The sequence below is a fragment of the Barbatula barbatula genome, assembly GCF_947034865.1.
Source record: "Barbatula barbatula genome assembly, chromosome: 10".
Lineage (NCBI taxonomy): Eukaryota > Metazoa > Chordata > Actinopteri > Cypriniformes > Nemacheilidae > Barbatula > Barbatula barbatula.
Genome location: NC_136773.1, coordinates 8,474,089 through 8,487,570, shown reverse-complemented (window position 1 = coordinate 8,487,570; position 13,482 = coordinate 8,474,089). Strand labels below are relative to the sequence as shown.

Here is a 13,482-nt window from a genome sequence, read left to right as displayed (position 1 = left end):
CTTTTGTACTCATTTACACAAAGCACTGTATACGATCTACCTGTTCTTTAGATGATGTAGAGGTAATTGCTGCTGCTTCCTGAGTGGACGTTTGCCTACTTTGTAGATATTAAGCTTTTGTGTGTAGCCTAAAATTGCACTGCGCAGGACCTACAATGAGTCTGCGTGGCCGCTCACAAATGCAACTTCAGACGGAACATTGCTCAGTTTGAAGTTGCGTTCCTCTGTGCATTCGCGATCGAGATCCAAAGGTTGGGGTTTCGGGAAACCGTTGCACCACACATGCAGCACCTCTGCGCCCCCTGGTTGAGAACCACTGCCTTAAAGGAGCGTCCAGCACAAGTTTCTCTGTTCTGCTCTGTCAACTTTATTGTAATGTTGTCCTGAACCCAGAACATTACTTTGACTGGTCCAATTATAACCTCACATTTCTGATTATTTGGCCCTCTATTGGGGTTTGAGACTGTGTACGTAATTTTAATGGTTTTCAATTTTAAGACGCTGTGGAGGGTTTTATAGTCTTGTTGTTGTAGAATGTAATTTAAACAGTAAGAATGAGGAAAAGCTACATAGAATGTGCTAAAATAAACAAAATTGTCTACTAGCGTATTAATTATTCAACCTCAATTAAAATGTCAGTATATTTTTCCCCTTTAGGGATTTACCATCTTTGTAGAGTAGTTCAGCCAAATATAAAACATTTCATTTTATATTATTCTATATAAATGACAGGCCTATTTACATTTTGAGATCAGTGAGGCCCGCCGTTCTCCCGAATGGATTCCGTCACACTTGTAGCACACCCCACACAAAAGAAAATCAAGACGGTCTAACCATCAAGACAATCGGGTCTTTACTTCAGAGGTCAAGGGGAGGATTTTTCCTGATTTTGGCAGCCCTAATTGTTTTAAATATAAAGGAAACTTGATAAAAAACTAACTGAAAGTCATGATACCATGGACATTATGGAGCTTGAAAGTATACAGTGCTGAATTACCGGATGGTGAAAAACATTTTTTGATAAACTTTTCATTTGATTTGTAGTGTTATTATTTGTTACAGCTTGTATGTATTGCTTTTCAAACAGCATTATTATACATGCAGCACTTATTTTTTACAATGACATTTTTGTTAAATACTTGTTAAAGGTGAAATAACTTAGTGAACATCTTAAAAGATTTCAGACTTGAAGAAAAGGTTGATGTTCATTAACACCATTACTTATTTTATTCGCCACAGGCCCCCAACAAGCCTGCAGATCCCCAGGAAAAGATCCGGCCCCTTACAAGTTTAGACAACCCTCAGAGCCCCTTCTACGACCCAGAGGGCGGTGCCATTATTCCCGTGGCGAGGATTGTCGTGGAAAGAATTGCTCGCAAGGTCTGTTCCTCTTTTTCTTCTAAAATAATTCAATTTCAAAGAAGATGCTCTTACACTTGAGCTTTTATTACTGTGCCAAACAACTTTGGATTATTTATGTCATAAAAAACAACAAGTGAGAGCTAAAATAACTCTGCATCAACAGAGTGTGCATATTAATGAAGCCAGCATGTCACAACAGTGCCCTAGAACTGAAAGTCATGCGTCCTCTATTGCAGGGACGTTAGTTTGAATGAGACTGTACGGAAATTAGATGGGATATGAGGAAAAGTATCTTCATTTTTACCATTTTCTTTTTTCAGTCAGATAGCATTAGCGGATGGAATCCCATCCATGTGCAGTATAATAGGAATGAAAGAGGGACGTCATTTAAACTCGAATTGAAATATTGAGTTGTTACTGTACTGTAAGTTGTTTTTCTTTGTCTATAGGGTGAGCAGTGCAATATTGTGCCTGATAATGTGGATGACATTGTTGCTGACATTGCCCAGGAGGAGAAAGAAGAAGGTTTGCATCTATTTATCTTGTCATCAGAGGAAGATTTTACGGTATCCCAAATCCTCCAATCCACCCAGTTGTTTCTTGCAGAAGTCTTAAGTGTGTATGATGTCTTTAATAATGTTTTCACAACTGCACATTTGGTCAAATTAAGTCATGCTGGGACACATGTTCCTGCCAAACACGTGCTGTATTTTAACCAAAATTAAGTGTTGCTCTATTTAAATGTTGCAATTATTCTACAGTTAATGTGTCCCCATGGGTTAATCTTATACTTCAGGGCACTTTCTATACACTGTTATGAGCTACCATAATGTTCACAGACTAAAATGTTGTTATTAGCTGAAAACAGCATTGATGCATGTCTTTGCTCTCAGATGATACTCCAGAGACTTGCATCTACTCAAACTGGTCTCCGTGGTCGGCATGCAGCTCCTCAACATGCGAGAAGGGCAAGAGGATGAGGCAGAGGATGCTGAAGGCCCAGCTGGATCTCAGCGTACCGTGTCCACACACACAGGACTTTGAGCCATGCATGGGGCCCGGCTGCAGTGATGAAGGTCAGAATCACACTCCCAAATCAGCCCTTCAATAAACACAAATCATGTGGGGCTTTGAAGCTCACAGGGACTTGATTTTTTTCATAGCATGGAATCTATGGGCTTATTTACTCCTGTTCACTTCATGCGTTTTCTCTGATCACAAAGAAAGACCAGGGGCCTCATTTATAAAGGGTGGTACGCTCAAATTTGAGTGTGCGTATGCAAAGATCCACGGCAACATTCATATTTATGAAAACAGAAAAGCGCTTGGACAAGCAAAAGTGCATATGTCTGCTACGAGTGCTGCAGCTTTTTGGAATCATAAGCCATTCTTGCTGCTTGTAAAGGGTTTGAGCGGTGAAAGGTGCTCCTTATATGCCAATGACATTCATTAGACACCATTGAAAGACGGAGATTATAAACTGTTCAGCTGCTCGCAATTTCAAGATAATTTGTGATGTATAGATTTCACATCTGAAGGAGAGGCATACACACGTTTTCTGTGTCTACTTTAGTTCTATGAATCACACGTACACACTTTAAGAAATGATCGTAAAATCACACTTAGGACAGTTTCTACAGAACATATAATAAATAAGGCCCCTGGTGTAAATGCTCTACCAAATGTTTTCGAGATGGAAACCACTTCAGGAGGAGGTCTGAGAAGCAACACAGACGAAACAAGTGTAAAATGCATCTGGCTGTTGAAGACACATACCTCAGCGCTTCACTCATCCAAAACAGATGTACGAATAGAAGATTTGATTTATATCCGTTTAGCTGAGATGCATGTGGTCGAATGTAGATTTGTTTTAACAAATCAGATATATATCCGATCTAAGTGACCAAACAGTCTAGAATTAAGACCCAGACTGACCGCTATTGAAACTGGTGGGGAAACTGTTCTTAAGACAAAATGTAAGATTGTTCTCAAGATAAATTATAGGAAGTTTGTATGAATGTTTCTTTTATTTTATTCAAATTTAAGAAAAACATATGGCAGTTCTTCTTAAGAATGTTTTGTGAATCCAGCTCCTGGCTTAGTAATATGTCATCCTTGAATATTGTGAATAAAACCGTTCTAATGTCTAAGACAAAGCACATAGTAGTGGGTGGGCTTCCCTTAGTGTTTAATGAACCGTGAACAGCCATTATCGATTGATTATCATGTGACTGGGATGATATAGAGTTGGCCTCGTGGATGACGTGTTTGCTCGTGGTTTTTATTAATGATTTGATAAGCTACGGTTTATCAAGCAGAACATATGTCTGTAATTTGAGAGGGGAGAAAGTCTAGGATTTAAGTGCTCTGTAAAAGATTCATCTTGGCCATATAACCGATGAGGTAATATTAGTAATTTATGATAACGCAGTATATTGTCCCTTGCGGTTAGTGAAAAAGCTTCCGGACGGCTTGGACACATCCTGAATATATCTTTCACAATGGTAGAGCAAAGATTGTTGACATTTTTTATATATTCACTTATTTTAATAAGTAAATAATAGTGTCACATTAACCTGTGCAAAATGGACTCTAAAATAAAACCTACTTTGATCGGCATCTGTGTTTTGGACGTCAATCTTAAGCAGTGTGAACCGTAGAAAACATGATTTTAAGAAAAGCAAGAATAAAGCCCTATCTGTAATGTAACATTACTGGGGTAGAAGCAGAATGTACCAAAATGTGCAAATTAAATTGTACGAATTGGACACCGCAGGTACAAATTGCCTTAAGATTGTATTTAGCTGGTCCTTCCCCTGTTCCAAACTGATGGTCAATTACAGAAGCTTATAGGACCTCGTGTAGGTCATTTAGATCATGTTGGACCATCCAGAAGACTTTGAGCTTGCATGACATAATTTCCCCAATCCTCTCTGCATAACCGGTCTTTACGTAGTTAAATCGTCCTTAGAATGTGACCAAACATTTTCCTGCATGGTCAGTGATTGCCTGAGATTTGTGAACAAGAATATGAATAATTAGGTCAACTTTGATTTCCACAGATGCGTCCACATGCATGATGTCTGAATGGATAATGTGGTCGGCCTGCAGCGTGTCGTGTGGCGCAGGGGTGCGATCTAGGGAGCGCTATGTCAAACAGTTTCCTGATGACGGCTTTGCTTGTACACATTCCACTGAAGAGTCGGAGCCCTGCACTGTCAATGACGACTGCTGTGGGTATTTTGTTGGACACAGCAGATTGTATTATTATGTTTTTGTTTAACACATTTTTACTCTTACAAATTCAGTGATTTATCAGCATTGCTCTCAGATTTAAGGAATTGCTGTTAAATGGAAAATGTTCTACTTTTTTGCCAGGTTTCCAAGTCCACAGCATATCTGTTAATGTCATTTCGCAAAATCCACTAGCAATGATCAATTAGCGACTTATGGAGAATGTAAAGCTACTGCATGTTATGCCCTGTTGCATGCTAGGATGGTGCCACCCTGTTAGAATCTGTTCTATCATAGTTCTAATTTATTCGTAGAATAAGCATTGAATCAGAATACATGGTTACTTTTGAATGTCCGTCAATCACACTATTAATAGTATTCAATTGTTTATGTTTGCAGCTCCAAGCAGTTGCTTGGTAACTGAATGGGGCGAATGGGATGCCTGTAGTGCCACCTGTGGGCTTGGCATGAAACAACGGGAACGCATGGTAAAAATGCCCCCATCTGACGGCTCCATCTGTGGGGCCGAAATGGTGGAGGTTGAGAAGTGTATGATGCCAGAATGCCGTAAGTGCAAACTCACACGTTAACCTCCTTTAACATATTTATACATTCCTGTTTCCTCTTCCAGCACATATTTCTCTAACAATTCTCAATTTTCTATAAAAGAGTTTTTGCCTTATTAGAATATATCACTGTTTTGCTCTACTTACTTTGTTTGGTTAAAAGTATCTGCTAAATGGCAAAATATATCATTTAATTAAAGATATAAAAAATAAACCATGTTTTATGGATCATTAAGTTTTGAAAACTGTATTCTTTACTAGAATATTGATGTTATGTTGTTTGTGAAGATACAATCCCATGTTTACTCTCACCGTGGACGGACTGGAGCGACTGCAGTGTGACGTGTGGTAAAGGCACACGGGCACGTCAGCGCATTCTGAAATCATCTGCAGAGCTAGGAGAATGCAACGAGGACCTGGAACAGATGGAGAAATGCATGCTGCCAGAGTGTCGTGAGTTAACCGGTCTCCATTACCTTCATCCAGCCTGGTCTCTGTTCATTTAAGCACATGAACCCACATTATAGATTTGACTGCATAGCATCGTTCATGTTTTATAGTATTTCAACACTTCCTGTCACATTCCTCAGCTTAAATATTCTCTATTCTCTAGCAATGGACTGTATGATGTCAGAGTGGTCTGAGTGGTCAGAGTGCAATAAGGCCTGTGGAAAGGGTCACATGATTCGCAGCCGTCAGATCTTGCTGGAGCCTCAGTTTGGAGGCGAGTCATGCCCCGAGACTGTACAGAGAAATAGGTGCAAGATCAAGAAGTGTAGCCAAGGTGGCGCCAACAGCGAAGAGAGAAGGAGACGCAAAGAAGAGCGCAAGAAGAAGAGGAACAAACAGGGGAGGGAGGAGAGCACGGATGAGCTTGCAGGTGAACATGTGATGTCACATTTCTGATCAATGCAGAGACCGATATTTTTGTATAAATCAAAGCCAATTAGACGATAAGATTGACGCTGTTTATTAGGAAATCAACAATGAAAAATCACTGTTCGATTTTTGTGATATGTGCATCTTTACATCACAGCTACATATGCAGGTATATACTTTATGAAACATTTGGTTCCACAATGAGATAACTATCAAAAATCCAATCAAACTGCAGTTGGTTTGTTTTGGTTTAAGCCATAATAACTCAAATTCTTTTTTGAGTTATGTCATTTTGAACCCAAACTTCATATGCATCATAACGTTACAAATGGAGGCAACGATTTTATCTTTTTGACAACGAATTGCATTGAACTTGTAAATGCACTGCAATATTATTACATATTTACTGATCTGTCTCGCACTGACGACAGTTGTATTCTGTGTATATATGCTTTTGAAGGATGTAAAATGAAGTCATGGTCTAGCTGGACTGACTGCACCAAGCTGTGTGGTGGTGGGATCCAGGAGCGTCTGATGACAGCCAAGAAGAGATTCAAGAATATACAACTTACCAGCTGCATGGACCGAAAAGAGATACGGGCCTGCAATGTTCATCCCTGCTAGAGCTGTGCAGCACAGCCATGTGGGACGGGACGCCATCCAGATTGTGGACAAACTGTGGTACACTCTGTATGGGGTTGTCCAGCTGCAGCAGCTAGTCGGTTCGTTTTTATTTTCTAGCATTTATAGTGACCCAGGCCCTGCCTCGCCTGTAAACAAAATGAGAAAGCAGAAAGGGTGCTGAGAGCAACGCACTGTACAAATTGAGATTAATATGCATTAATACTTGAGAGTAACAGCCCTTTGAGGAGCTTTGAAGAGAGAAGTTCTTTTGAAGATGGATTTTTCACGAGGATGACCACGGCGTCTTCTGACAGACACATTTCTCCTTTTATACTCTGTGATCCAAACACCGTCTTCGTTCTCACGAAAACACTCATACGCACAACATACCACACAGTAATGACTTTTGAAGTAAAATTGTCAAGTCACTCTGAAATAAATGTTAGCGCTCAGAAAGATGTTTTTCCCTATTGATACATACACAGGCTAGAGGAACCTCTGACAAGTACCCGGTGATCAGTACCATTGTGATCTGGAATCAAATTGATCAGAAGAGATGTTTTACATCCATTCAAATAATTTATTCAAGTGCATTTCAATGTTACAATTACCACAACTGGGGTATTTTCAGTAGACTATATTACACAATTGCTTTCAAAATTACATCTAAACTGAAATCTAATCTAATTTTGAAATGTCCTTATCATTTTAATAAGGAACATTCATTTTTTATGCTTAGTGTCACTCAGTTCCTTTACAATACCAGACATTTGGACACCCCAATGAAAAAGTCACCCAAAATAATTTTGGGAAATCGTTTAAACTCATGGCAACCTAAGTGTACATGACTTTCCTCCTTCTGTTAAACCCAAATTATCATTTAGGACATAATGTGAAATATCCAACTTCATTGGGGTGTCCAAACGCTGTCCTGGATGGCCGCTGTCACGAAGAGTTTAGCTACAACTTGCCTCAACACACCTGCCTGTATGTTTCTAGTCTGTAAATCTTGATATAGTCGTTCAGGTGTGTATAATTTTGGTTGAGGCTAAACTTTGCAGGTCAGTGGCCCTTCCGAAGCAGGATTGGACACCGCTGCAATAAATGATAAATATCAAAGCAAGTGGCATTTTTAAGCAAATAATAAGCCCACAATATAACCTTTTCTACCGTTTTTGTAATGACTGTAGTTGTGACAGGTGCAGTTCATCACATTAGACCACCTTTTTTAACCAAAGAGGCATTTTTACAGTTTTGGTTAATCCTTTTTTGCAGAAGAGCCATTGCAACAAAGGAAACAGTGCATACATCTGAGGCTCCAAAAAATGATTTCCATTTCTTATAAACAACTTACAGGTTCACGTTAGGCCTCCATCCAATTAAACTTCATTATATCCAACACATAACAATTAAAAAAGTACACATTCCTATAGTACTGATACTCATAAAATACTGCACATGTGTCTACTGACTTTGCAATAGGTACATTGGACTTTTTTAAATGCTGCAGACTGCTGAATGTCTGACATCAGATGAGTTTCAAAAGCACATGGAGCTCTGCTCTCGCGGCACTTGTCATAAGCCGACCGGTCTGCGCAAACCCGCGCAAAACTTCATAGCGTAACAGAGACATAACTAGCGTCTTGCTAATTGCTTTGTTGTTCCATTCGTTCGTGGTAAAGTCTCTTACATTCTGTCAACCTTGACAGCTGTATGTATGGACTTCATATGCGAGAAAGACTGCTCACAAGGATATGAGGAGTTAAAACACAGCGCATACATTCAGTACTGATGCGTCGCAGTTTGTTTCCATCTGCTTTAAAACTTTTTACATGTGATTATAGCGAGGCAACAAGTTCTGTATCATACGCCATAGAGATCCGTAACTATCAGTAAAAGCATGACGCTCGCTCTTCTAAAGTCCTCGCGCTCTGGGTAGCTTCATCTGGGCTGCGGGTGCGAGAGGTTACGATAGAAATGTTGTTTGCCATTGATAAGTGTCGTGACGCTTGCTCATTGCACTGCATTCGTGTATTGACCTGGACAACCTGAAATATTCATACATACTGTATTTTCATGTTTTTAACGATCGAATGTTGGTGAAGGGTACACCTGGCGAGCCACATGATTTTTAAAAATAGCTACAGGTTCCCGACCACTGCATTAAGAGCCGGGTATACTTGACTTACAGCGTCCATCTCACGCACAAACGCATTAGCACAGCATCTTGAGCATACTCATCAAAAAATCGGCTGCACACGGAAGGGGTGTGTGGACAACTGCGGACCCTCCTGATGACAAAAATTACACCAAGCGGGTGGGACGCGGATGCGGGCAGGGCGCGGACTATACTTTACCCTTTAGCATAGGCTGTCACACAATATCAGATTTTTACTATACGACAACCGTAGCCTAAATAATTCACATCAATTCTATCACATATCACGTTTACATATGAAATAGTTCATATGAGTTCATACGAAATAGACACCCATAGTAATGGGTGTCAGATACAGGGGCTGACATTTACAATATCATTAATATCACATACTAATAATCTGTGTGTGTAATAATGTCAATTCATTTCATGTTCATTGTCAATACCCTTAAATTGTGACACCCCTGCTTAAGACATGTTGTCCACTAACCCTAACCAAATAATGTTGGAATGCTTTTGTCGCATTGTTTTAACAACTTCATCACTGTTTAAATGTTTAATGCTTAATAAAGTAAATGCCACTGGGTTTGATATTTAGTTATGTAATACATTGATACATTTTTAAGTGCCAAGACACTCATTAGGGGTCAACTGTAGCATTAACTATTTTAAGTTTTTTTTTAAGAAGAAACAAACAAATAAACAGATTACAGGATTTCGCCTGTGCCATACCATTTACTGTTTTTGTAAATCGAGCCCCAAAAAGCAGGTCATGTGTTTGATTTGAACATGTTCTTTGCCCAGTAGTATTGTCATGTATGCAGACCAACTGTACTTTGAATTTATATTTGCAAGATTTCTGTTGACTAGTTGTGAGAAAATGTATTCTTGACTAATGAAAATGCTGTAAGCCAGTTCACATAAGTAACGTTTTCTGTGTAATATTACTAAGACTAAAAGCACATATAACCATCCATTCCAGACTTTTATATGTCTCATGAATGAAACAAATGCTGACTAGGACTCACATATCTGTAATGACTTTATACCCTACCGTAACACATTTAAATGGGAATATTTTTAGTTAGGTGGATTTTCTTTTTTAATGTGAGAGGCTTTCCTAAGTTTTTCCTGAGATTTTGTTTTTATTCTTCTTGCCAAAGTCTTGCGTAGGTGTTTTGTAGTGATCTCTCGTCCCTGTTTTCAACTGACATTATTCATATTTTTTGAAAATTTCACCTTTACAATAAAATGAAATGTGACAAAGTGCCTAACTAATGGCCTGGTTATTTGTCTTCAATTTTTTAACATGAAGCTACTACATGTGCTTTGTGGGTTTCGTGGTATTTGTTTGATAAAATCGTGGCATTATGTGTGCACATGCAATCTTGTGACAACTATGTACTTACTATAGGTTTAGGGTTTGGTTTGGTTTAGGGTTAGTTACGTATAATAATTCATTAATTCATGTAATGTGTAACAAGCACCGTGAAATTAAGTGTTACCATATTGTAAAACCTTATATAATATTAGTTCTGATGTCATTTTTAAGGCAACCAGGTAACTTGTTTTGTTTAGTTGAACCAACAAAAACAAACCATAATTTTACAGTGTTATGAACATAAAAAACATATCAAACTAATTCCTACTGTATATGCGATCAAGCAACTGTGCTCCTTGTGTTCAACCACCAGGTGGCGGTATTAGAACAAGTTTGCTGTTTGTAAGTATTTGAAAGGTAGGAATCGGTTTCTTTGCCTAAGGATGCTCTGTATGTTTTATGATCATAACTACCTCCAGTATGATCAACTTTCCAGTTATAGCTTTCAGATCCAGCATACTACATACGCATATAAAATTTTTATTATAGCTTTATGTCCTGTACGCACTGCTACTCAGATGTCGGGTGCAATATTTGCATGGTTACATTTAAGCCGTTCTATTCATTTAAACACTTCTTTTCACAGCCTTGTTTAAAATACTGCAGTGAATGTGTATCACAGTTTCACAGAACAAGTGAGGAAAGGCCTCAAACTTGCGAAATGTGTGAAAGACAATTTAGAGCTGGCTGACGTCGCACATCCACATTAACAAGTCAGGAATAGAAGTGGGATGAGAAAGAACTTAAGTGCTAAAGTTATCATATGTATTCATCTGCATTATTGTTTTTACCATCCAATATACGTTGAACATAATGATTTAACAGTTTTGCATTTAGCTCAGTCCTCGTGACATTTAGATTTAGTGTTCATATTTTCTCATGGATCTACGTCACAAATAGTCTCGTCTTTTATTCAGGTGTATGCAGTAGTCTTTCATCTTAAGAGATGTGTCGAGGATACATATTTGATATAGGGCTGGCAGATTAGTAGATGATCTAAAATCTTGTATGGCAGCACTGCCAGCATCCAGTTAAAGCATCTGAAATTCATCTAAACTTTTTTTCCAGCAACTAATGAATTTGAATGTACTGTATATATGTTCACAGGAAATTCGTTCTACCCCAGATGCTCATTATCTTGCACACCCACTTAAAAACGTAGGGGAGGGAAGCTGTGACATTTCCTGGTTCGGGTACAAATGAATATACTTAAAAAGGCAATTAAAACAAGGTAGAATGGAGCTCTTGTTTCTGTCTTGCTCGTCCTTGGAGCTTGACAGCCTGGTCACTTTATTTTCTGGCAGGTAACAGGAAATTTTTTTTAAAACATTAATCCAGATGGGAATAGGAAACTCGTGTATCCAAATCTTAAAAAAAGACATGGTAGACAAATACTACTATTACCAGAATATAACAAAATACTACTTGACCAGAAAAATTGGTAATAACCAAAATTCAAAACCATGAATGCAGCTCACATTTTCAATCTTTATTACTCACCTGATTATCAGAAACCTGTGAGAGTCTGCAAATTGTCTTTTGAATGCGGTTGCCATAGGAACGATAGTGATGGTCTTAGCCCTCATAAGCTGCAGTCTTCAACAAATTCTGTTGCCTGACCTCATACTGCGCCCTGCTCCAGCAAAGTGAAAACCAATAAAACATGTTCTGTATGCTTCACATAAAAGACATATACTGAGTAATATACACAATAGTTCCCTACGGTTTAAATACTGAATGTTTAAGGAACATTTGGGTGAATAATTCAGTGTTCCGGTTGAAACATTACACATTGCTGTTGCTATGGTAACCTATTTATGCCTTAGTGGGGGCTTCATTAGATAGTGTCATAGCGATGGCTGTTGACATACAGTCAGCGTCAAACATCCATAGAAATAGCTTTAAAGAAACACTTAAACCAACATTGGCAAGTTTGGGAAATGAGCCCGATTTTGAGTTGTCTACTGCACTCACTTGCTCATAAAGGTTTGATTCTCTCTCCGCCGCGTGTCATGTTGACAGCATGGATCCACTCATAATCACAGATTTCATAATCTGCTGACATTTCACAATGTAAATAAGCTATGCCCTGGTGCTGCCCAATCTCTTCTCCAAATCGCGTGAAGGTATTAAAGGGATAGATCACCCAAAAATAACTTTGTCATAATTTACTCACCCCAAGTTGTTTCAAACAATTAATTTGTTTTGATATACACAGAGAAAGATATTTTGAAGAACGTTAGCAAGTTTCAGATTTGGAACATCATTGACCACCATAGTAGGACAAATTAAAGTATTCAAGGGTGCCCCAGAACTGTTTGTTTTACTTTATTCTTCAAATTATCAAATTTTGTGTTCAACAGAACAAAATTATACAATGGTTGTTTTCTACTATGCTAGTGGATGATGTCCCAGAACTGAAAATTGCTAACATTCAATTGTTCATCAGAACAAAGACAATTATTCCGGTTTGAAACAACCCGAGGGTAAGTAAATGATGACAGAATTTACATATTGGAAATATTGGTTCTGGACGTGCCATGATGCCTTCCTGTCTTTTATAGCATTTTATAGCTTTCAGATGCAGGCATTGTATATAGGTCTAAAGTCCTCAGCAATTGATTCTTGCTTATCACTCGGTCGTCTCTTTCTCTTTAACAAACAAAATCATGTTTTTATAAAGCAGTGCATGCTGATGAAACGGATGCCTCTCATATCTTTCAGCAGCTGAATTATACAGTATTCAGCCCTTCTGGGAGTGTGAATAATCTTCCTCTGATTGCATTTATCCAATACACATACTACACAAAACACACACATCCTTGTAGACACTGGGAGAATAAACACTGTCAACCTCCAGTAAACATTGAAATGAGCACTGGTAGGTGGTCGCTAATGCATGCATGCCTCATCACACAAGATCATTTTAAACCACCGAACTGCAGTAAACTGACTGTCATGGTTCTGCCTCCTTTTGTCTTGATTTTCTAGCCTAGTGGCAGAATCATGACAGAGCCACGTGTTTTATGTGGAGAGAAACATATTATTGTCAGTCATGACATACTGTATACCAGGGTATCCCCGTTGGTGTGTTACCCTGTCTTGGAGTCATTTTGATTATCTTGTTTCTGTTAATGTTACCGGTTAGTTGTGTTTTATTATTTTGTTTATCCTGCTTCTTTGTTTTTCCCCAACTAGGGAAGTCTTTGTTTATGCTGTTTATACTGCCTGAGTTAAGTTTATCCCGTTGTGGGGTTTTTGTTGTTAGTTTTAATAAA

The 13,482-nt window shown here is 38.6% G+C and overlaps 1 protein-coding gene across 1 annotated transcript in view; it reads left to right on the top strand.

Moving 5' to 3' along the window:
• spon1a (spondin 1a) overlaps positions 1-10,088 on the top strand; it is a 129,091-nt gene extending 119,003 nt beyond the window's left edge. Inside the window, exons 9-16 of the mRNA XM_079465927.1 lie at positions 1,240-1,380; positions 1,812-1,887; positions 2,256-2,438; positions 4,425-4,595; positions 4,996-5,163; positions 5,451-5,615; positions 5,776-6,050; positions 6,498-10,088. Coding sequence (XP_079322053.1) covers positions 1,240-1,380; positions 1,812-1,887; positions 2,256-2,438; positions 4,425-4,595; positions 4,996-5,163; positions 5,451-5,615; positions 5,776-6,050; positions 6,498-6,665 — 1,347 coding nt within the window. The 3' untranslated portion in view covers positions 6,666-10,088. The remainder of the gene's footprint in view (positions 1-1,239; positions 1,381-1,811; positions 1,888-2,255; positions 2,439-4,424; positions 4,596-4,995; positions 5,164-5,450; positions 5,616-5,775; positions 6,051-6,497) is intronic.
• The last annotated feature ends 3,394 nt before the right edge of the window (positions 10,089-13,482 follow it).